The 25,381-nt window shown below is 32.4% G+C and overlaps 1 protein-coding gene and 1 pseudogene across 1 annotated transcript in view; both read left to right on the top strand.

Moving 5' to 3' along the window:
- The window catches only part of PCLO (piccolo presynaptic cytomatrix protein), a 387,017-nt gene that overhangs the window by 252,963 nt on the left and 108,673 nt on the right, over positions 1–25,381 (top strand). Inside the window, exons 8-10 of the mRNA XM_043462904.1 lie at positions 5,576–5,712; positions 11,906–11,996; positions 24,413–24,538. Coding sequence (XP_043318839.1) covers positions 5,576–5,712; positions 11,906–11,996; positions 24,413–24,538 — 354 coding nt within the window. The remainder of the gene's footprint in view (positions 1–5,575; positions 5,713–11,905; positions 11,997–24,412; positions 24,539–25,381) is intronic.
- LOC122439079 lies at positions 23,701–23,832 on the top strand (annotated as a pseudogene).

Here is a 25,381-nt window from a genome sequence, read left to right on the forward strand (position 1 = left end):
TTCTTTTGTTTTCAAAAGTCATTTTTAAAGTTACTAGTTTCTTTCAGTTTGTTAAATGATTAAGGTTTTAAGCCATTGACTATTCCGCTAGACTTTGTAGTAGAAAATTATTTATCATTTGTGAGATCAGTGTTTGTTAATTCAGAGAATGTTCTTGAGAACGTTCAGGTGAGTCCCTAATGTTAGCATAATGTACAGTTTTATAATTCTACTTAAATAAAAGGCTTGTATTTTAATTTCTCTCTCATTGTGAATGCCATAGTTGACAAGCATTGTAACATTGTACATTTTGTATTACATACTAAAAACTTAGTACCTAATATGATATTGACAGAAAACAACAGTATTATCCATATGCTGGTCAATATGTATGAAGCACTGGTTAGATCTTAAAACTCGAAATTTGTACATTGCTTTTGTGAATTTAGGTATTTGAGCTGAAGCTTTCTTTGTGTGTCAGTTAGACTTTTCCATGGGTTTCCTTTTTGCATTGTTTCATTTTTTTTTTTTTTGCACTAAATTGTTTTACTAGTTTTTCATATAGAACAAGTGATTTATGGCAAGAACATATTTAACTAAAAACTTTATGGTGATTTTTTATTAAATCAATAGAACCATAAGGATTTTAGAAAATGACCTGACCAAGTCTTACTTAGAGGACAAGGTTGAAGAGGTACAGAAATGTGACATTTTGCCCATGCCAAGAGGACTTATTACTCTTGGTTCTTTTTTTTTTTTTTTTCTCCCTCTGTGGTTTACATTTGAATATAAGTGTAGCTTGAGTCCTAAAAATAAAATATTTCTCATCCAATAAAAATATATTAATTCATAACTTTGGAGATGGAAAAGCTCTAAGCTAACATGAACATCTCCTCTTTTAAATCTAACATTTTCCCTGGGGGCTTGCAGGAAAGTGTATTTTCACAAGAAGGATTTTCTTTCTTCTGGATCTCGACACCAAGATGATATTAGAAGTTTAAGTGTAGGTTAGATCAGGATAAAAGTAATCACTGGATCTGAAGGAGAAGAGACTGCTTTTCCTAGTGAAATTCCAATAGACCAGTTACTTTCTGATTTGTTTTTTTCTCTATAAGCTGTTGGATTGACCATTTTTTATTGATAATTAGCCAGTTAAATAAAACACTATTTTTTTTACTTGAGCCAGTTGTTTGAATCAACCATCATAGTTAAGTAAGAGTTACATGGAAATTCTTCTTTTTTTCTTTTTTTCACCGTCCACATTTAACACACGCTATATATGTATATGAATATATATATATATATATGTAATGACTTCTACAGAATAGAAAGGCTCATCAATAGTAACATCTGTAAAATAGCAAAATAAAACAAAAATTAAAAGGTCAATCATATAACTAAACACCAAAGGCTTTGTGTGCATGATGTACATTTATCTGGAGATAATTTGACAAATTCATTTATTCATCATAGATGTTGCCACCATGGTGCCAGACATACAGATATTTCTAGATATTCTGAAATATGGCAGTTATTTACATACAACCATGTAAAAGTAACCAAATTTTTCTCATTTATATTTTTTGACGATATGTACTCATAGTCACCAAAGACTATGAGAAAATTGTTTTGATAAAATATCAAAACACATTAAAAAATACTTATCAAAAACAATTTGTTAAGTATTTGGAAAGATCAGATTAAAAAATGCATGTTAATCTCCAGCAAATTATTTAAACTAATTTGGATGAGACATCATACAGCACCCAAAATTAAGAAATTGAAAGATGACCCCAGAGAAGGAAACAAAATGAAATTTACATGAAATTAAATTGAGTTAAAAATGTTATTTTTAAATTAAGCAGATAAGAAATGTAGTCATAAAAAATCATGTTGGTGTAAAATTATACAAAGAAAAACTATAACAAACTGAATTATATATGTAATATTATCTGAGTGAATTGTAGTGATGTGTTTTTAAATGTTCTGTATTTTCTTTGTGTTTGTATCTCATAAACGTATTACTTTTTCTTCTGGTGAACAGTGATCTGCTTTTTTTTCTTAATGTTGGATTACGTGAGTAATTAAGAAGAAAAGTAAAAAATATTTTTCCCAGTCACATAACTTATGACATTATAAATTCATGAAGAATTAGAGACTTTTTAAATAAAAGTTTGTCACGTATATACTATATCTAAGTTTGAGTGATACTAAAACAACTTTGAAATATGTAACATTCCAACAGGCTACTTAGTATCATGTAAACAGAGAAAATTTAACTGAGTTCAGATTTATTCAAATTTATTGTGTGCTTTCTTTGAATTCAGTTAAACTCTTGGTTATAGACAACCAGATGTATTTCAGATGTATTCTATATGACTCCAGGTAATTTTGAAATACCTCATTTGAGGTAAAATCTAGGTAGATATAATTTTTTTTCTTCTTAATTCATCTGTATTTGTTACAGCTTTTAAAGCAGAATGATTTGAGGTAGGCACAATTTATGTTGCTTAATAGTTATGACCATCAGCCTAAACTCTACAACTTAATATTCATTCCTGGTTAAGAACAGAACAGGAAGACTAGATTGGAGAAAAACTAAACTTGAAACAATCAAGTTATATTTCTGCAACCACAAATAATTTGTTGAAAACATTCTTTTAAAATATACTCATGTTAAAAAAAATGCATCAGTACATACAGTCTTAAAAAAATTCCAATGAATATTTTATACAGAATAGAATTGGACCCCAAAACAGCTTACTTGCATTTTACATTTAAGAGAAGAAAATATAAATAGCCTAAAACAAGGGGATGCTAATTTTCAGTGAATTATTTAATCTGGAAATTGTTATTATTATAAAATTTCGTTTTTAAAGTTGGGATCTCCCGTGGCAGATCAGACAATTGCAATTACAAACATTTAGCATTTATGTCCAACTTGCTGTTGGGCTTCCCAGGTGACCCTAGTGGTAAAGAACTCATCTGTCAATTCAGGAGATGGAAGAGACTTGGGTTCAATCCCTGGGATGGGAAAATTCCCTGGAGAGGGGCATGGAACCCCACTCCAGTATTCTTGCCTGGATAGTCCCGTGGACAGAGGAGCCTGGCAGGCTATGATCCGTAGGGTTGCAAAGAGTCAGACATGACTGAAGCAACCTAGCACACACCAACTTGCTGTAAACGGTGAATATAGAATTCGATTTAAGAGAAGCCTTATTTAATCTTGTTTTTCTTGATTGATAAATTCCTATACAAAGCATGGTAGCTATCCTAACTTATTTACATGCAGAGTTATTATAAACATAACAAAGTATGTCATCAAAATTGGAAATAAATTGACAAAATGTATATCCAGTTGAAATTCTGCCTTATTTGTATAGACACAGCCAAGGAAACATTTTAAAAGATTCTTATTTTAAGTGCAATTAGCAAAGTATATATTCAAGTGATATCAGGTACAGTATCCAAGGTAATCATTTATTAAAATCAGTATAGACTATTTTTATGAGAAATGTTATTAAAATATATAAAAAGTAATATAAAATATTAGTGTGTTTGGTGATAATCTGATACATTTTAGAGACTAGTGATTAAATAATGGATTTGTTTTGTTTACTTATCAAATTTATATTAAATATTTCTTTCATAAATGTAGTCACTTGGTGTCAAGTGAAAACTATGAAAAAACATAGTAAATACTGAATAGATTGTGAGAAAAGACTGTGTAACTGTTAATGAGGTTCATTTGACAAGTATTTATTTTAAACTGTGCTTATCATAATTAGGATATTTAACTTTCTTTAGTTGATGACTAATTTTCCTATGTCTCATTCATTTCCCAAATACTTTATGAATATTGTGGCATTTGCAAGGCATTGTTTTTAGTATTGAGGGAGAACAAAATAACAGAAGACATGAGGCTTACCTTCAAGCAGCTTAGAGTCTTAATAGGGGCGATCAGACAAGTACATATACAACCACAAACCAGGTATGTACCATTGTATTGCCTCAAATCTAAGACTGACTAAATTATGACACATTGTCTATCATTCTGTGTTTACTGAGAGGAAGTTCTGTGGTTAATCAGTGGCATTCACCAAGATCACAGGAGGTGTAGAGGTGAGTAATGCTGTATATGCTGTGGTTTTGCCAGCCCTGCCAGTAAAGAACTAATGGAAATTGCTTGGGAAAAAGTCTTCAGAGAAAGTAGTGGAAGAGAAGTCAGTGATGCAGACAGAAAGAGAACTGTAATGAGATAGAGAGGAATACTCAGGAGTATGGCATTGTTGAAACCAGAGTTTCAAAAAGGCGTAGACTGATAGCATCCTCTACAGATCTTTCAGGATAATACTTGAGAAGAGGTGCTCCATCTGCCATTTAGGAAGTAACAGTGTACTTCCAGAGACTATTAATTAGGGATCCTTTTACAATGCATAAAACTTTCTATGAAGTCAAATTCTATGTAATAGGTAAATAATGACTTGGGATCACTAAATAAGAACTTTAAAATGTCTTCGAAAGTACTAAACATTTAATGGGATGAAAAATTTTAAATAATAGTTATATACTCAAATATAGTTATATCTTCAAAAAAGTATTTTAAGATGTTAAGCTTTGACACATTGTAAGTACAGAAAGCAGCCTACCAACTCTTTAATTCCTAGATCTGTGATCCCATGGAAAATAACTTTAATTTTTAACAGATCACCAGCCCAGGCTGGATGCATGTGACAAGTGCTCGGGCCTGGTGCACTGGGAAGACCCAGAGGAATCGGGTGGAGAGGGAGGTGGGAGGGGGGATCGGGATGGGGAATACGTGTAAATCCATGGCTGATTCATGTCAATGTATGACAAAAACCACTACAATATTGTAAAGCAATTATCCTCCAACTAATAAAAATAAATGAAAAAAAAAATGACAGGACTAAAAAAATAAATAAATAAATAAAACCAGATTGTGAGGTCAGAAAAAAAAAAATTAGGCTACCAGATGATTATGGCACACATGTTCCTAGCACTGATACCTAGGATCCTCCTAAAAATAAATGTTTTCATTTAGTTATGAATGTCATAGATGTGTCATGTTTTCAAAAGATGCTCAATTGATGTCCAAATCTAGCAGCCACATATTGGTACTGGGTTGATATGATAGTGGAAAAATAATTGAATCTTCTGTATTCAAGAAATGTGTTTTTCTTAGATTTTAGTGACACATAGTGGGGAGAAGTGAGGAGGTGGAACTGATGGACTGAGGTTGAATAGAATGACTTTTGAGAAATATTCATTTGTTCATTGATTTATTCAATCACTATCTAAATTTATTTTTTCACCTGATTAAAATGTTAATTTTGTATAACTTTGCTCTGAAAAGTTGACAAGTGGCACATGTTTTGTTTTTTCCTACGTTATTCCCTCATACAGAATTTTTAACATAATGCAGGAAATAATATTTCTGATCCCACTGGGAATTGTGTTTGAAATGCATGATCGGTTAATAAGCCTAAAAGCATGTTGGTACTGCAGATCATCTACTGCCCTCTGTCATCTGTATTAGTTGGAGTTGCAATGTTTGATATTTGCTTGATCTCCAAAGCCTATCACCTCCGTCGTGAAGAAACAGATTGGTTTGACAAACCCAGGGAGTCTCGTTTGGACAATGGACATGGTCTAGATCGAAAACTACCAGAAAGATTGGTCCACTCTAGACCACTAAGTCAACACCAAGAGCAAGTAAGTGCTATATTGAGCAATGTCTTTTAGATTTCTCAAAAAAAAGACTCATTTCACTGTAGAATGGTCTCAGTTATCCCGAAATGCACAGGACTTTGATCAATCAAGTTCACAAATGATTTTTTTTTCAGTATCTTAAGGTGGTAATTCCCTTACCTCATCAGCCATGACTGATTGACATTGAAGCATAGCTGTGATGCTTCTTACCAGGCAATTTAAGTGATTTTTTTGCTTCTAACCGACAATTAAGCCGTACAGCATACCCAACACTGCCATGCAAAGAAAATACATGAAACTCCTAAAGGGCTTACAGAATATAGGGTAAAATAGACTTGGGTAATATCAGGGCCTTCCATTAGAATATGCCCAGTTGTCAAGAAGTAGCAAATAAGAAGATGACCAAACCAAGCAGCTGGGAACAGAGAAAGCTTCACCTGGGAGTAAGGGAACTGATGTTATATGGAAGTGTTATATGGAAGTGTTTTATGTTCATTATTGGATTTTATATTCAGAACAACTTTCATAAAGTAGATTTTATTAGTTAATATCTATAGGTTAAAAAAAAACTTAGGGATGCTATTAACTATTACATAAATATAATACCATAACTTGTGATCTTATTCACTTTAGAACAAAAGAAATGATATTTAAATTGAACTTCGATAGATACTTGGGAGATTAACAGTTGGATAACCTAAGGGAGGTTCCTCTGGTAGGTCACATGGCCTTAAATCAGTTGCCTTAACAGATCAGGTATTTGTAGGTATTTGTATTCATTATGATCATTAAGATACTCACAAAAGAGATAGTTACTTATACCATGTACATTAACTCCTTTATCATCCTGTCTGATTAATGATTCATTGATAAACTGACAACTATATTTCAAACAACAAAAAAGAACCATATGAATTTACTATAATTCGTACTTGTCATGTTAAGGTATAAAAGAAAAAAAGACTTTTGCATGTAAAAATGCTGTCTAAAAGATAGGATCTATGGTCTTAGATTTGATTTTTTCCTAAGCAATTTCAGTTTTCACAGACAAATTTCTAACTGATAAAATATTTTCTCAATTTTATTTTGCTCTTCTAGACGTTCTCACGCTTTATTGAAATCTATTATCCTCTGTTTATTGTAAATGAGAAAATTTAAAAATTAGAATCTTTCTGAATGTGTTTAAAAATATTAGTTTATCTCTTATTCACAATTATAGTCAATTTGTCAACTGAAAATACCTTCCTTGAATTATTTTTTTATTATAGGAATCTCTCTGTAATGACTTACTTGTTGTGCCTTACTCATCTTGTTTGTTTCTCTGAAGTTTAGTATTTTCCACAAACCAAGATCAAGATAATGAAAATACAGATCCTTTCAAGGAATCCTGATAAGATGAAATATAAAAACTGAAGAGCTAAAAACATAATAACTTTCATACAGTTATTTCCCAACACTTCTGAGTATGCAATCAGAGTAGTCTTGTCCACCTAATTAATCCAACTAATATTCTACAGGATATATTTTAAAATAATCAGTGTCCATCCCCCAAAATTATATTCTAGAAACTGTATGTAAATGAAACATAAATATTCCTAATGAGTTTTTTGTTCATAATTATCTGTTACTAACATCTACAGAATTTATGATTTGATTCACTGAAGACATAACACATTATATTTGAATTATAAGTATAGAGCAATATAATGCCAAAATTAAGCAGAGAGGCTATATTTGAGAATGATTTAATGAATTTCTCTTTGTTTAATAACATAGGAAATGTAAGACTCCTTGTAAATTTAATAATGTGTATTTCATTGCTGAAAATTATTTTCACATTTGTATTTTGTTACCTAAGCTGTGAAGTGAAAGTTGCTCAGTCATATCCAACTCTATGTGACCCAGTGGACTATATATTCCATGTAATTCTCCAGGCCAGAATACTGGAGTGGGTAACCTTTCCCTTCTCCAGGGGATCTTTCCAACCCAGCAATCAAACCCAGGTCTCCCGCATTGCAGGCAGATTTTTTACTAGAAAGCCACAAGGGAAGCCCAGGAATACTGGAATCAATAGCCTATCCCTTCTACAGGGGATCTTCCCAACCCAGGAATTAAACCAGGGTCTCCTGGGTTGCAGGAGCATTCTTTACCAACTGAGCTATCAGGGAAGCCCTTTTAACATATAAACAAAAAACTATGCAATACTCAAAACTTAAAAACATGTAGAATTATAAATTAATTATAAAACAAACAGCCATATAACCACCACACAAAGAAAGGGAGTGTTTTCTTCCCCTTGAAATCTATAAGTGCTCTTTCCAAATTGTAATTTTCAACCTCTCTCAAACAAGTAGTGAGTATACTGACTTTTGTGTCAGTAATTTCTTTATTTTTCTTTATAAATTTCTCTATGTGAAAGCTACATAGGAGATGATATGTTTTGATTACATTTAAATGAAGTTCATGCTTTTTTGTGTTAATATTTATCTTCAAATACTCTCTTCGTATCAAAATTATATTTTGGTATGGAAAGAATGCAAAGTATCATTCTTGTTTTAGTCATTTATTAGGGTCTGTTGTTTCTGCCAGACAAAAATAGGGACAAGGCCCGAGGGTAGGACTGATGTCAATTAATCGCCCTGTTCCTCTCCCCAAGAGCAAGGTTTCTGACATCATAGTCTTTGGCTAATTCTCCATTGACAGAACTATCACTTGTATGCTGTCCAGAAAAAGGGTTCTTCTCTGTTTACAAATATTTCACAAGAAATTATGAATGCTCCCTTTCTTTCTTTGTGTGGTGATTATGTGGCTGTTTATTGGTTTATAATTCTGCATATTTTTCAGTTTTGAGTATTGCATAGTTTTTGTTTGCTTACATGTCAGATAAAACATATAAACACTAATGTATCTGCTTTAAAAATTATTTAACGTAAAACATACGTTAGAGAGCAGAATATATCTGACTTTAGACTCAAAATCATATGAATTATAAAGCCAAATCTGCAAATCTCTATGTGTTTCCTTTTGTATGTTTAACCTTCTCACTATTCAGTAGAAATTCAACTCTGCTTTGTGAATTGAAGAGATCACCTGACCTCTTTCTTTTTTTTCCTCAGTCACTCCATCAATAAATAGAACTAGTACCATTCACAGCATTGTTGCAAAGGTCAAAATTTCTCTACTAGTACAAAATGCGTTCATTCTGCACTAATGCCCGAGCCTTGTGCACTTCCCATGTGACCACTATACTGAGGTACATTGGGCACCTTTGAAATAGTCACTCTGTCTTTATTCTGGGCTTTGGATGTCTTGTTTCCTCTTCCTGAACATTCTTCCTCCTCTTTTCTCTTGACTTAACGCTGTTCATCACTCAGGGCTCCATGTGCATACCTCATCTTGCAAAAAGCCTTCTGACATTCCACCACTGTCTCCCCATAAATGTTCCTACTTTGTGCTACAGTAGCACTCCATGCATTGTGTCTTGGGCTGTGAACTTTTAGAGAGCAAGCGCTCCCTATACCATCCACCATGGTGTCTATTCTGTGCCTAACACAGGGCTTGATACTCTGTCTGCTACATCTGGCATACAAGGTATTTAAATAAGGGAAAGGATGAATGTCTGTATAAATAAAAGATATGTTAACACAAGAGTTACTGTTTCATAAATATAAAGGGCCAGTTCATGAACATAATTTCTTTTGAAATACTTGTAAGTTGGGTACATCTTTCCCTTTCTCCTTTGCCTTTCACTTCTCATTTCTCAGCTATAAGTCCTCTTCAAACAACCTCTTTGCCTTCTTGCATTTCTTTTTCTTGGGGATGGATTTGGTCACCACCTCCTGTAGTGTGTTATGAACCTCCGTCCATAATTCTTCAGGCACTCTGTCTACCAGATCTAATCCTCTGAATCTCTCTATCACCTCTACTGTATGATCATAAGGGATTTGATTTAGGTCATATCTGAATGGTCTAATGGCTTTCCCTAATTTCTTCAATTTCAGTCTGAGTTTTTCAATAAGCTCATGATCTGAGCTACAGTCAGCTCCAGGTCTTATTTTTGCTGACTGTATAGAACTTCTCCATCTTTGGCTGCAAAGAATATAATCAGTCTGATTTCGGTATTGACCATCTGGTGATGTCCATGTTTAGAGTCGTCTCTTGTGTTGTTGGAAGAGGGTGTTTGCTATGACCAGTGTGTTCTCTTGGCAAAACTCTGTTAGCCTTTGCCCTGCTTCATTTTTGTACTCCAAGGCCAAACTTGCCTGCTACTCCAGGTATCTCTCGACTTCCTGCTTTTGCATTCCAATCCCCCATGATGAAAAGGACATCTTTTTTGGGTGTTAGTTCTAGAAGTTCTTATAGGTCTTAACAGAACCATTTGACTTCAGCTTCTTCAGCATTAGTGGTTGGGGCATAGACTTAGATTACTGAGATGCTGAATGGTTTGCCTTGGAAACGAACCAAGATCATTCTATTGATTTTGAGATTGCACCATAATATACATAATGTTAATGAATTATCTATAGTAACAAAGCAAATTTGAGTTATATCTGATAGTTTTAAGATTTTCAGTTCACATAGTTTAAATGAAGATCTTTAATGCAGATCGAAGAGGAAGGAAGGAGAGGATGAGGGACAGCAGAAGAAGGAGAAAAGATGAAGGGAGGGAAAGTAAGGAGTCCAGGAGAGAAAGTAAAAGAGAGAGAGAAAAGTAAAAGAGAGTGGGACAGAAGAGTAAGGAAGAAAAAGGAAAATGCACACTCTTTTGTCATGAACATATACAAGATTCACAATGGTTTACAAAGCTATTGTTATTAATAGTATGAATTATCTAGATTGATTATATGGACCATGATATTTTTATAATCATACAAATGAGATTTTAGTTCTACTTTGAAGAATTCATATAAGATTTTTGGACTTGACAGGATTATGCTGTTGTCTGGGGAGAATATTTTGTTCATCAGAGGCCTGATTAAGCTTATTCTTTCCTAAAGAGAATAAAACCTAAAGGCTGGCATTGTTTGCATTTTTCAGTGCATTTTTCTTTTAAAATCCAGAATTCTAGCCATTTTAAAGATGAATTTTTGGAGGCATATTAAAATAACATGAATATTCCAAAGAATTTTTCTTCACAAAAAAAACACCCTTTTAATCGTCAATTCTAGTTAATATTTTATCTTAGTAACCCCAAACACTACCTAAACACATTCTGAAGTGGGTAGTATTAAATGTCTCTTTACTAAACTTTGTTTTATCTAATTCCAGTCAAAAATTCTCCAGAAGTGATGGATACAAGATTTCATACTATTAAAATCCTATTAATATAGTTTTATAAAGATTTTAGTATTTCTGTCTTTCATTATTTCACAAATCTCTTTTGAAAGCCAAATTCCATAAAATACACAGCAGAAGTTTGCATTTGCTAATTTCATTTCAGAAATCTCATTTTGTCAGATGGAAACAGTGATAACACAGTCTACGGTATTCTCATGTTCAAGTCTCAGTAACGAGAATTGAAATCACGGACTTGTAACAAAGGCATTAAATGTTGTTTCTTCTAACTGAAGGAGTGTCAGAATTAAATGAGAAATAATGCCTTTGCATACAAAGACGGCTTCAGAAAATATTAAAATGAGCAAAGATTTTATTTATTTATGCAGAATTAGTCTCGGCATCAGGAGTATCCTAAAACTTCTGACTAATGTGCTCAGCAGAAGCAAAATTCTACAATGATACCAACATAACATAACATATGCATTCCTGGTAAAGTGATAGAGATGCAGAGTTGGAGGATCTTTGTCTTTTCTCCCTTTAAGCTTGATGGCTGAAAATTAAAAGTGCCTCTCTATTTCTAGGCTGTCCAAAAACAAAATCAGCAGAGGTCAATTTTCCATATACAGTCTCTATGTATTACCATAGTAATAGATATCCTTATATGTTAACATATGCTTATTGATTTTCCAAACCCAACAAATCAGTTTGCAAGAGAAACTGATTGTAAATGTGAAGACTATAATAAACTCAGAAAACAATAGTTATCATTATGTAGTATTCAGTGCTTAAAAGTGTCATCATTTGAGAATCTTCTGTTTTCATTGGTTGAATCACTGTAGTTTGAAAAAAGATAATTATATATATTGCCCTTTAAATGTCTTTAACATTGATTTTTCACCATATCTTATGTATGTCTTAGATTATACAGATGGATGGGAAAACTGTGCACTACATCTTTCCACATGCAAGGATAAAAATAACAAGAGACTCTAAGGATCACACAGTTTCAGGTAAAAGAAATCAAATAATCTAGTTCTTTTTACTTTAATGTCAGGTTGAGATATGTATTTGAATTTGTTTAGGTGACATTAAATTTAAGAAAATGCATTTTTCTGTCAAAAACTATTGGAAAATTTCAAAAAATAATCAGGCTATGTATTTAAATATAAAAAAATAATGCTGTAATTATTAATATGATACATTACTAAATGGTTTATATTTAGATCATTCTATATCTTCATTTTTGATGTGCATAATAGTAAATGCTACATAATTATTGCACTGTTGAGTAATATGGTCATAGGACCATAAAACATTCTTACACAGAAACTAACTTAAATTTTACTAAGGAATAAATTCCCCTATACCTTATAAATTTGAACATTATCAGTTTTGCTCAGTTTTGTTTATATGTTTGTGTTCTTCTTTAAATTAACCATATGACAGAAAATTTAAACTTGTTATTTTGAAAAAACTTCGGATCCTCAGAAAATAGAATGATCAGTTCTTTTGCCCACTCTTTACCCAGTTTCACTAATGTTAGCATCTAACCACAAAAAGTGATCAAAACCAGAAATCAGCATTAATATGATGGTATTTAAATATCTACAAACCTTATCCAAATTTTGAGTTTCCCCACTGACCCACTGATTTTTTTTCTGAGGATCTAATCCAAATCTCAGATTGCATTTAGATTATTAAAATTTCTCTTGTTTATATCTGTGAGGTAGAAGTATAAATTTTATCAAAGTTAATAAATTTTCAAAGTATGAATATTACCTGTATTCTCACTCAAGTACATTTTCTGTGTTAAGTAGTTAATGTATATCAACAGAAACTATTCATCAATACATATAAATATATGTCAGTGGTATATCTAACATAGCATATATGTTAGATGTTTATTTTTCTTTAAGGACTGATACAACAGAGGACAAAAAGTGGTATTTCTTCAGTGTACTTGCTGTTGTTCTTTGCAGATTTTAGACCCTACGGTTTTGGAACAGGTTTTGATTTGAGCAATTTTTTTCCTTTTATTTTCATAGAGAATGAATTGATTAGGAATGTAATGTTTTCCTTTTAAGATAGGATAATTTTTCTTCTGCCAGAGATAGATATTTCAAACTTTTATAGTTTTATTACATGCAAACTGTATTTTAAGCACTGATGAACATTCCAGGGGTGAGTCTTAAAATCCAGGGACTCTTTGTAGAAATAACTACTTGCTGCAAACTATTTCAGTTCCCTCCAGCTCATAAAGCAAAACAACATAATACTTTCTAGCAATGCCAAAATTATTTTTTTCAGCAAAAATCTTCAAACCATTTTTACTAAATCACCAGGACTCTATATCAATATGTTTTTCTATTTGTATTAATATACTGTGTCAAAGTAATTATCCCTTCAACCTTATCATTTTTCTTTTGCAACTTATTTTAATGTTTTCTTTTGCTACCATTAGGGAAGAAGTTTGTTTTCTTTTACTGCAATTAAGAAAAAATTATAATTTTTATTTTAAAATATAAGAATAATAGAAATCAGAACTATTGATTTGTTATAATTATTCTAGTCTGAAAATTTGTTTCCTCTATATATAGATTTTGCTAAATGAGAAAAGAGGATTATAGTTTTAAATTATATACTAGTAATATATTATCTCTATGCATGCTCCTTTTTAATATTTGTCTAAAATAATAATAAAAATACTTGTTATATTTATCCTGCATTACTACTGAATGTATTTTCTTTGTATACCATAGTAGCCTGATCTCATTCTAAACTAAATATTTTAAAACAATTTGTATTGTCTTCAAATAAGTCTTAAGTACCTCAAAGGGATTTAAATACATGTATATGGGCTGCCCTGGTAGCGCACATGGTAAAGAATCTACCTAAAATGCAGGAGACCCAGGTTCAATCCCCAGGTCAGGAAGATGCCCTGAAGAAGGGAATTGCTATCCACTCCAGTATTCTTGCCTAGAGAATTCAATGGACAGAGGTTCCTGGTGGGCTATAGTCCTTGGGGTCGCAGAGTCTGATATGACTGAGCCACTAACAGTTTCACACACAAAAAAATTTATATGCAAGACTAGAGTAAGGAATGGCAATTTTTTCCAAACAGTATCTAGCAATTTGAAGTTAGTGGCAGACAAACCCTGGCATAGAGCATTTACACTCCTGGCTAATCTCTGTTATTTGCTGGTCTACCAAAAGCTTAGTTTGAGTGACTAAATATTTGATGATCCTAAGATTTTACTGGTTTTCTAGCTATCATGTCATTTTTATGTTAATATTTTCATGAAAAAATTGAGTATATCTTTTAGAGATGCATACTCAAATATTTATAGATGAAGCAATGTCTTGTGTAGAGTTTGCTTCACAATTAGCTGTGCAGAAAGTGGTGAAGAAATAGATGGAACAGAATTGACATAATTTGATTAATTTGGAGCTGAAAGATTAACTACACTGGGTTTTATTACAGCCTTGTCACTACTTTTTTATATGTATGAAACTTTGGATAATAGAAAATAGTTATGTTAAGTAAAAAGGAAAAAGGAGTCCAGAATGGTGGTGGCTAAAAGACAAGGAAAGGAAAAGCTCGTGAAAATAGAACAAAGGAAGATTCAAGGACCAGAGTGAGGACCTCAGGTAAAACAAACATCACTCCTGGCTAGCCCAATTTACATAGGGCAGACCCAGGGGGAGGGGAAAAAAACATATAAAAAGAGGAGACAAAATTGGGCTGAGGGCCTCTCTTCTTTTCGTGTCTTTTGGGTCGGCATACCCTCATGCTTCGAGGATGTATTTACTTTACTTTCTAAATAAAACTGAGCTGTAACACTGGTCCGTCTGTCACTTCAAATTTTTGTTGTGACAAGACAGAACTGAGGAAATTACAAACTCCCCCAACAGCCCTCAGAAGGATCAGTGTTACAGCTTCATGTTACAGCTGTTTTGTTTATAAAGTAAAGGAAAATGCATCCTCGAGGTGTGAGGGCATGGCAACCCAAAAGACTCGAAGAGAAGACAGTCCCCTGGCTCAATTTTGGCTCCTCTTTTTACAAGTTTTTTTCTCCTCTCCTGGGTCTGACCTATGCAAATTGGACTAGCCAGGAGCGCTGTTTGTTTTACCTGGGGTCCTCACTCTGGTCTTCAGACCTTCCTTTGTTCTATTTTTGCAGGCTTTTCCCTTCCTTGTCTTTTAGCCACCAGCAATCAGGACTCCTTTTTCCTGTTCTAACTACCTAACAATTAAATTCCTGTTTGTCATGTTTAGAGAAAGACAGCAGTGCCCAGTGGCTTCATCAATAGGGAAAAGACTATCTAAGCTAATAATTTAACTGCCTTTGTAAAACAAGATGAGGATATAATCAAGGAAGGAGAAAAGAGTAACATGTAATATTTCTGCTCTCTCAAACAAAGGGGGAAATGTCATTAGCAAACTTTGATTTTCATTATAGAAGCACATTGAAAGGAGAATTAAAATATATCTTTTATAATATTTTAATAGACCATTCTGTGTCTAGCCTTAAATTATTTTATAAGAATTATATGAAACGTAGACTTCACAGAAAAAAATATATTTCTATTGATACTTATTGAAAGCAAAATAATTTCATAATATTAGTAGCAGACAGAAATAGAAAGTGTTTTTTTTTTTCAATTCTTTCTACTGTATGGCTGTCAGAATGTTAAGCCAAGAACCCTCATGGTTCTCAAGATTGTTTCTGGGGGTTTTCAAGGTCAAAGTTATTTTCATAGCAATGCTAAAGGTAACATTTACCTTTTGCACTCTCATTTTTCTGTGAATATACAGTAGAGTTTTTCAGAGACTACATGATGTATGACATCTCAACAGATTGTATATAGAGCAGATAAGAGAATTCAGCTGTCTTCTATTTAATTCAGCATCAAATATTTTTGCAGTAATGTAAAACAATGCCACCTTTCTCATAAATGTTTTGTTTTAAAAATACATTTTTTAAAAAATGACTTATGTTAACATGGAACGAGTTTATTAATACTTTAAATTCATTAATAAATAAGTTATCAGTTTTAATCTATAGTATAGAAAATATACAAAATTATAACCCACATAAATGAAAGCTCATTGAGGTCCTCAATAATGTTAAAAATATAAATGGCTCCTTGAAACCAAAATGTTTGTGAAGTACTTCTCTAAGAATCTTTATAGAGTAAGTGAAAAAAATTCTAAGCTTTTTTTTCTTCCTATACAAAAACTTATTCAAATAACTTATATTTTATAACTGCTTTTAAACTTATATTGAATACATTTTAAATTTTTATTCATTAATACTTATTCATAGAACACCTGTAGTGTGATTTACATTGCTGGGTTGCTAGAATGAATCCAGCAAAGACCTTGATCTACAGATTATTCACACTTTAATAGGAGAATCTGAAATGTGAATAATTACTATAGTAAAACCTAAGGAACAACTGAGACAAAGTCAGGGAATTTATAAAACTTTATTGTTCGTAGACATCTGTATATATGTATAGGAGTGTGCACACATACACATGTGTACCATTATTTATACTATTTTATGATGTTTGCAGAGGGAAATACATGCATACTGTCTTCTGTTAAGTGGTCAATAAGTTTAAGCAAATAGATCATTTAATTTTGACTGGAAGCTTCAAAGATATACTTATAGGTGCTGATCAACAACTGTACAATGGTTCTGAAAACCTTTAGTCACCCAAGCACAAAGCAGTGAAATGGAGAAAATAGGGCATGAGTTTTAGAATCAGAAAGTCCTGAATTGGAGTTCAGCTCTATCACTTATTTAAATTTTGAGAATGAGTACACTCATCCTTAAAATAAAATCAGCTCTCTATATCTCACATAAAGCCCAATTGCAAGTGAACCTGACACAAAATCTTATCCTTAGTGTACAATCAAAAGAATGTTATTTTCTCTTAGAAATTATCAGAAAAAAAGATAAAATGTAATACTCAGGAAGTGAATCTCTTTCTTTTTTATTTAGAGCTCCATCTTAACATCTTGAGAAACACAGCTGTTCAAAACAAGTCAGAGAAATTCTTCTGGATTTAAAAAAGATATTTGCTTATGTTAAAGTTCCATACTGGACTAGCTCCACTGCAAGGTTAGAACGATGGATTAGAAAGTGTAATAGTGAAGAGCATTAAGAATGGTTAGTTTCAAAAGATAGCAGTGTCTTCGCTGGATATAGTGGCTCATTTTCTGTACCTCTTTATTCCACCATCTTCATGAACTTTTAGAAACAAGAGACAAATGTAACAGATCTCACTGGATCTGAGTTGGTAGGAATACCAAAGGTGAATAGCCCTTTTAAAATTATTATTTTAACAACTTTATTGTGATGTAACATATCATGAATGTGCATGTTATAAATAACTTTTATAAGTTTGTGGAGTTGTGTGACTGTCATAACAATCTTGTTTTGGAACATTTCAAACACTACAAAAAATTCTCTTGAGTCTGATAGCAATTGCCACTTCCAGCATTCCTCTCCCAGCCACAGGCAGGAAGTTTACTTTCTGTCTCTGAGACTACCCTTTTTGGGTTCTTCATATAAATTAAATTGTGTGGTTTCAGTTTTGATGTCTGACTCCTTTCAATTACCAGGACTTTTTAGGTTTATCTATGTTGTAGCGTGTATCAGATGTTTATTCTATTTATTGTTAAGACGTACTTCATTTTTTGAATTCTCTATACTTATCTATCCATTGGATTTTTCGTGGTTTCACTTAAAATTTGCACACAAGTTTTACTTTGGACATATGATATTTTTGTATGATGTCCTAGAAATGGAGTTGCTCAGTTACATGGTAAGTTTCTTTTTAGCTATTTAAGAGTTGCCAGATAGGTTTTCCAAAGTGAAGTTACCATATTCCATTCTTACCAGCAATGTCTAAGGATTCTACTTTCTGCATGAGTTTGCCAGCACTTCGTAATGTCTGTCTTTTGGGGAGAGTGTGGATGATAGTGTGTTGTTTTAACTTGAATTTTCCTAATGACCTATGATGAGAGTGAAAGTGACAGTTGCTCAGTTGTGTCCAACAGTCCAGGGAATTCTCCAACCAGAATACTGGAGTGGGCAGGCAGCCTTTCCCTTCTCCAGGGGAGCTTCCCAACCCAGGAATCAAACCAGGTTCTCCTTCATTGCAGGCGATTCTTTACCAACTGAACTATGAGCATATTTTTAGGTGGTTAAAGTCAAAGCATACATATTCTTTGGTAAAATATTTATTAAGAATTTTTTTCCCATTATTCATTTGAGTTCTTTGTCTTTATATAGAGTTGTAAAGTTCTTTATATATTTTGAATGGGTCTCTTATAAGTTACATGGAGTGCATCTATTTCCTTCTAGTTTTTGTCTTGTCTTTTTATTTCTTAAAGGTGTATTTTAAAGAAAAACTTTACATTTTAATAGAATTCAATTTATTATTATTTTTAGTTTGTGAACCATGCTGCTAATAGTGTATTAAGAACTATTATGAGGTCAAAAAGATTTTCTTCGAGAGGTTTTATACCAGAAAATTTCTCTTATGTTTATATACTTTAAACATTCAGGTCAGTTACCTATTTTGTACCTATTTGTGTATATGGTATGATGCTGACATCCAAGTTCATTTTTTTGAACCACTAATGAATATTTAATTGTACAAGGACCTTTTGTTAAAGAAACAAATCTCCCATTGAATTGCCTTGGTGTCTTTATCAAAAATCAATCTACCATTAATACAAGAATTTATTTCTGGAATCTCAATTCTGTTCTGTTTGATTATATGCCTAACTGTTACACTGTTTTGCTTACTCTGTAGCTTCATATCAAGTTTTGATATCTAATAACGTAATTTCTCCAACTTTTTTTTTCATTGTTTTGGCTACTCTAGATTCTTTTAATTTCCATATTTTTTAGTATCTACTTACTGGGATTATGATAGGGGTCACATTGAAACTATAGATCAATTTGAAAATAATTGCTATCTTACCAACATTGAATCTTCTAATTCATGTATGTGTAATATCTCTTCCTTTACTGAGCTATCTTTAATTTTTCAGTACAGTTTTATAGTTTTCAGTGCAAAACTAGAATTTCTTTGTTTAATGTCATCCTAATTATTCTGTTCTTCTCGGAAGAATTGAAAGTGGAATTTTTTTTAACAGCTTTATTAGATATAATTTCCATCTTATGAGTTTCACTCATGGTGAGTGTAAGATTCAATGATTTTTTTTTGCCTTTTTTAAGCTTTTTATTTTATATTGTAGTATAGCCAATTAACAATGTAGTGATAGTTTCAGGTGGACAGCAAAAGGACTCGGCCATACATACACAGGTATCCAAGAATGGAATTGCTTTCTTAATTTCAATTTGGGATTATTCACTGCCATTTTATAAAAATGCATTTGATTTTTGTACACTAACCTTTTAGTTTATAGTCTTACTAGTGTTTTTAGTTCTAATAGGGTTTTTGTGGAATCCTTAGGGTTTTCTACAAGCAAGATTATGTTGTCTACAAATAAAGACAGCTTTACTTCTTCCACTCCAACGGGGATAAGTTTGTATAAATTTCTTGTCCTTATTGCACTTTCTAAAACTGTGGTACAATACTGAGCAGAGTAGTGAGAGGAGACATCCCTGCTTTGTTCCTGAAGAATGTCAGTGACTAGTTGTGACAGTGATGCAGGGATTCTACCCTAAGCCTATTATAAAATCCCTTCATCTCTTCCCCTCTAAAACTCATTGGAAAGATTTTTATTGGCCTAAAATTTTAGAAAGATGAGCAGAAGTATTTAAGAACAGCTTTTAAAGCAAACAGTATTTGATCAGACTTTGCACTTTCTTCTCTTCACCAATGGAACTCTCAAATCCTGGCAATATGAAGAGGTATTGAATTAATTATGTTTTCATATTTGAAAGAGGATAAAGAGTTTACATGCATGCATACACATATATATATGTACTCAGAAAATAAACCCTCATACTCACTCTGGTTTATATTTCAATGATTTTTTAATGGAAATGGTTACATTTGTGACAATAACCTTATTTACATAGGTTAGGGTTAGGGTCATTATATTGTACCAACATGCAACCAAAGAAATTATGCATGTAAAATCCTAAGAATGGAAATTAAAATCTCAGATAAGTTTGAAAGATATGAACATAGTTACATGTTGTTGTACAGTTGTTCACTGTACACTTGCGTATTTTTCCTTTCCTTCTAAAATATTTTGAAAGTATAACCAATTCCACCAAATACAGACACCATTCTTCTTTTTCTTTCTTACTAATGAGTGTTTACAATGAAAACCCACAAATTTAAAGTAGAGGTTATTTAGATAGTTACATTCAGACTCTAGATGGAACCTTCTAGATGGTAATAATAGTTCTATAAGTATCTTGTTTAGTATTTCTTGAAGATATCATATTATAATCAGCAGATTAGTTTAGAAAAATGCCCCCATGTTCCGTGGAATATATTCCATAGTCAGTAAAAATACTGGAACAAAAATTTAGCTACCTTTTATAACTGTTAAATTTGCTTGAAAATTTTTCCAAATAATATAGGATTACAGAAAGTAGAATTAAAATAAACAAATCTTTCACTTTCCCACTGTAAAAGTAAATAGTTCATGTTGAATGAAAACTGAACCTCAGCCTAGATATGAGGTAGACATGCAAAAAGCCTGTGGTAACAATTCTACTTCCAAGAATTTGCAAGATATATGAAGAAGTAGAGCTAATCCACAGCAAACATTGAATACATTAGATTGTCTACTAAAAGTTAAATAAGTCACAAACCATGGGTACGTGTATTACACATACAATTTTTGTCCTGCATATCTTCATTTGTTCAAAGAATTTATTAATGGGAGATAGAGAATATATCTTTCACCATTTTCTCATGAAGATTTTCATTTCTCTCTCCTCTTTAGAAATCTAAAAAGCAAACCTCCCATCTAGTCTTCTAAATATTTGTATCATTTCAACTCTCTTTTTTGTATGTGTATGTGAAATGAGTATGTGTGTGTCGTGTATATATAGGTAGCTGGCTGGCTGACTGGATGAATAGATAGATCCTCAGTAAATTATGGTAGTAGTGAAAACTATAAGATAAAAATGAAAACTGTCATAATCTGACAATTTATACTCTCTTTCTTTCCTTTCTTCTTTATACCCAGGTACACACCCAGTAAATGTTAGGAATATATTCTAAAGTAGTTTACGTACATATTTTGTATATAGGGATAAATTACCTAACAAAAACATTTTCCTGTTACATCAAAAGTTCTTTATAAGCATAAGTTTAATTAATTTTATTATGTTTGTAAATATTTAATCATCTATATCCACCATTCCTCGGTTGCTAAACAGTATTTACTGTTGATACTAGCTCCTCATTCACATCATCACTTTTTCTGACATCTGTCAAGATAAATATTGCTTGTAGAAATGTGTTCCTGCCATTAAGTGACATTATAGGCTGTACTTTGAACTGGGGATGGATGAACACATTTTTCTGTTTTTCTTAATAAATTAAAATTAGAGGAATTAATGGTTGATTCTATAAGGAAAGGGTAAAGACATTCAAGATGTTTAACCTACAGGTTAAGGAGGGTAATTTGGTGATGTTAATATTAAATATAAGGATATATTTAGATATATATATATATATATAGTATTTGATTTGTCTTGGAAAATGGATAATAAGAAATGAGATTCAATTAAAAGAGAAAAGACTTCTAGAATATTTTCTAAAATTATCTTCTAGAATATTTTTTTGACAATTAGAGTGATGAGCAAAGAACAAGAATGTGGGACTCAGGAAGAAAAGTGGGCTCTAATCTTGGTTGTTTTACTTGCTAGCCAACCTAGCCAAGTTTCTAACCTCCCACAGTCTCAGCTGCTTTGTCCTAAAATGGGATGGACAATGCCTAACATGAAAAGTTATAGAGATGATTTAAAAATGCAAAGTAGGAGAAACTCTAGAAGTGTTACTTGTGCCATGAGCACTTTACTATACCCTACTATGCTCTGCTATCATCTAGCATAAATGTTGATATAAAACTTGGTCTTGAAAATATGCCTTTACACTAAAGAAATCTCATCAATCATCTTTTGGGATCCCAGATTGACCATGTCTTAAAATTGATATGGATATATTGACCACATTAGAAATTCAGTATATGTATCTGTTCTATGAAATATTTAATAAGTGATGAATTGCAACTTGTGAGTGATTCAACCATGAAAAATAAAGCCAAATCTTAAATTAAGAATCTATTTTTATTTTTTCTGGACAAATCCCATGGGAAAATCCTTTAAATATGACCAGCTATTTTTAAATTCTCATTTTGTAATTTCTAAAATGGCTTAACACTATATATATACACACATATATATAAAATAATTGCATAAATAGTGGCTAATAACTTTTCTTCATCTTCTACTCTTTATTAGTATCTATCTAATGTCTTATTGTAGAATCAGTCCTGGTGAATCTTTAAATGCTAATATCTAAGAAATCAACTTTAGTTGAGACTGAAAGTCATATATAATACATGCTCTATGTCATATAGTAAATCCTAGCCTTCACTGATCCAGTTATGTTCAGTTTGGATCATCAATTAATCTCTAAGAACAGGAACACTGAGCTAAGAAACTTGTGACAGAAAAGCTCCACAAGTGGGGCCACAGAGAGCAAGTATCTTATTTAACTCTGACCCTTGGCAACCCTTTGTAAAAACATGCCGTTAATTTGTTTTGTTTTTGTTTGGAGGCTAAATCTTCAGAACACTTGCTCTGGTGTAAAAGCAGGTCTCCGGATGAGAGTGGGGAGTGGGGGTACTAGGGGAAAAGAGGGAGAATAGAGGGGGGAAACAAGGAAGGAAGGATGAAAGGGAGGAAGGAGGAAGGAAGAAAAGGAAGGAGTAAATTCATTTGGAAGTATCATGTCACCTGAAAATAACCAGTGTTTTACCAAAATACACCCCTACTAGATAAATGAAGAAGCAGTCCATAATTCAGCTACTGCTTGTTGAATGTTTGAATTGTGTTGATGCTAACTAGAGGGATTCTTTTTGAGGAGTTAAGTAGGAAAGGAACAGGATTTGGAAGAGACCTGGCTTTTAATTTTAGAGATTTTGAAAGAGTTGGTATGGTACTTTAATCACTGAATGAAATGTTTAATTAATTGTGTCTTCAGTAGACGAGAATTCTGCTTTCATTTAGTGCTTTCATTTTAAAATCTTCTTGACATTTGTAGCAAAAATATATGTGGAGCTGTATACACTAGCTGTTTTTTAGCTTACTCTTTTTTTTTTTCTTTTTTTTTTCATTTATTTTTATTAGTTGGAGGCTAATTACTTCACAACATTGCAGTGGGTTTTGTCATACATTGACATGAATCAGCCATGGAGTTACATGTATTCCCCATCCCGATCCCCCCTCCCACCTCCCTCTCCACCCGATTCCTCTGGGTCTTCCCAGTGCACCAGGCCCGAGCACTTGTCTCATGCATCCCACCTGGGCTGGTGATCTGTTTCACCATAGATAATATACATGCTGTTCTCTCGAACCATCCCATCCTTGCCTTCTCCCACAGAGTCCAAAAGTCTGTTCTGTACATCTGAGCTTACTGTTTTGAAAAGATAAAATGTCAACAGTTTATGTGATTCAATTAGATCTCATAATAATCATCGCTTCTCGGCCTTTTGGCTAAGATCAAGTATAGTATGTAGATTTCTCATAATAATCTTTCTCCATCTTTCATCTGCATGGCTAATTATAGAAAAATCTGTTCTGTGGAATAAGGAACAGTTTACCAAGTTGCTCATCAGTAAAGAATGCTTTTATTACCCCTGTATTAAGTGCCATATTAATGCACAAACAGTATTAGTTAGTTTATGAATTAAGGCTGAAATGTGAATAATAATTCATAAATTATGATCATGTTTTCACTTTATCAGTTGTAGTCATTTATGTCTTCTCAATTTATGATAGCCATTACTTCCTTTTTGTAAGTTAAATGCTCGTCAATTTCATAAATGAATTTTTTACTCTGAAATTATTTATGCTGGGAACATCTTCATATAAAATTCTTGCAACATATATGATCAAAATGGACAAAACTTTATTATATTATTGAATATGGCTGAAATAAAAAATAAAAATGATTTGTTAATGTCAGATTAATCATTATAGATCCTACCAAGATCTCAGATAATTCTCTTCCCTATCAACTATTATGAAATTGTAATATTGTTCTTTTGTTATCAGTGTCCAGTTCCAGTATTCATTTGGGGTTAACCTCTACCTATCAGAACCCATTTTTCTTGCACCTTATCACTTGTGATAACTGTTGTCCTTTCTTAACTTATTGCTAATAATTTGCTAACTGTTTAATACAGGTAACGGATTAGGAATTAGAATTGTGGGTGGTAAAGAAATCCCTGGACATAGCGGAGAAATTGGAGCCTATATTGCCAAGATTCTTCCTGGAGGAAGTGCCGAACAGACAGGGAAACTTGTGGAAGGTAAGAATAAGGATTTCAGAGTAAATTTTTTAAAATGTGCTCATATTAAACATATCTTAATTTGATCTGAAAATTTTCTCTTCTTTTACTATCTAGGAAAACCTCTCCTTGTGATTAAAGGTGACGTTGTGGTATAGTAAAGGAAGATATGTCCACCATTGTATTCATTTTATTTTCAATTGCATTGTCCTTTTGGCATTTGCATTGCTGAGGGAGCATCTTGTTTAAGAAACAGTAATTAGTCAAGATTTTTTTACTGACTGGGGCAATATTATACTTTTAAAAAGTACTTCGATTAAAGGGACTAGTGATTCATAAACACCAAGAAAAATCGTATTGAAATCAATGCCATAAAAACATCAGATGATTTGATAGCTGCTAAAGTCAGGTCAACAAACTGTGGGTGACCCACAGGCGAAATCCATCTGCTGCTTGTTTCTGTAAGAATCGTTTTATTGGAACATGGCCAGGATTGTTAATTTACATGTTGAACATGAGTATTTCCCACTGCACAAACAGTACTGCATTCACAACAAGTTATATGATTTGCAAAGCCTAAATATATTCTCTTTGATCCTTTAGAGAAAAAATAATTGTCAAATCCTATGATAGGTACTATTCTATTCAACTTATTACATCATAAGTATTAAAATAATGAACTTTACAAGAATATAGTGGGCCATTCAATTTCAGTAAAATGTTACCTTGCTTCTCAAGATGATGTGGTCATTTACATTTTCAAAAAGCCAACATAGAGATAGCTTACAAGATTTCAGTGATATTATTTGTCATGAATATTTTTATCAAAAAACAAGTTTTATTGTAAATCATTTTTTGATTTTA

The sequence above is a fragment of the Cervus canadensis genome, chromosome 3, assembly GCF_019320065.1.
Source record: "Cervus canadensis isolate Bull #8, Minnesota chromosome 3, ASM1932006v1, whole genome shotgun sequence".
Lineage (NCBI taxonomy): Eukaryota > Metazoa > Chordata > Mammalia > Artiodactyla > Cervidae > Cervus > Cervus canadensis.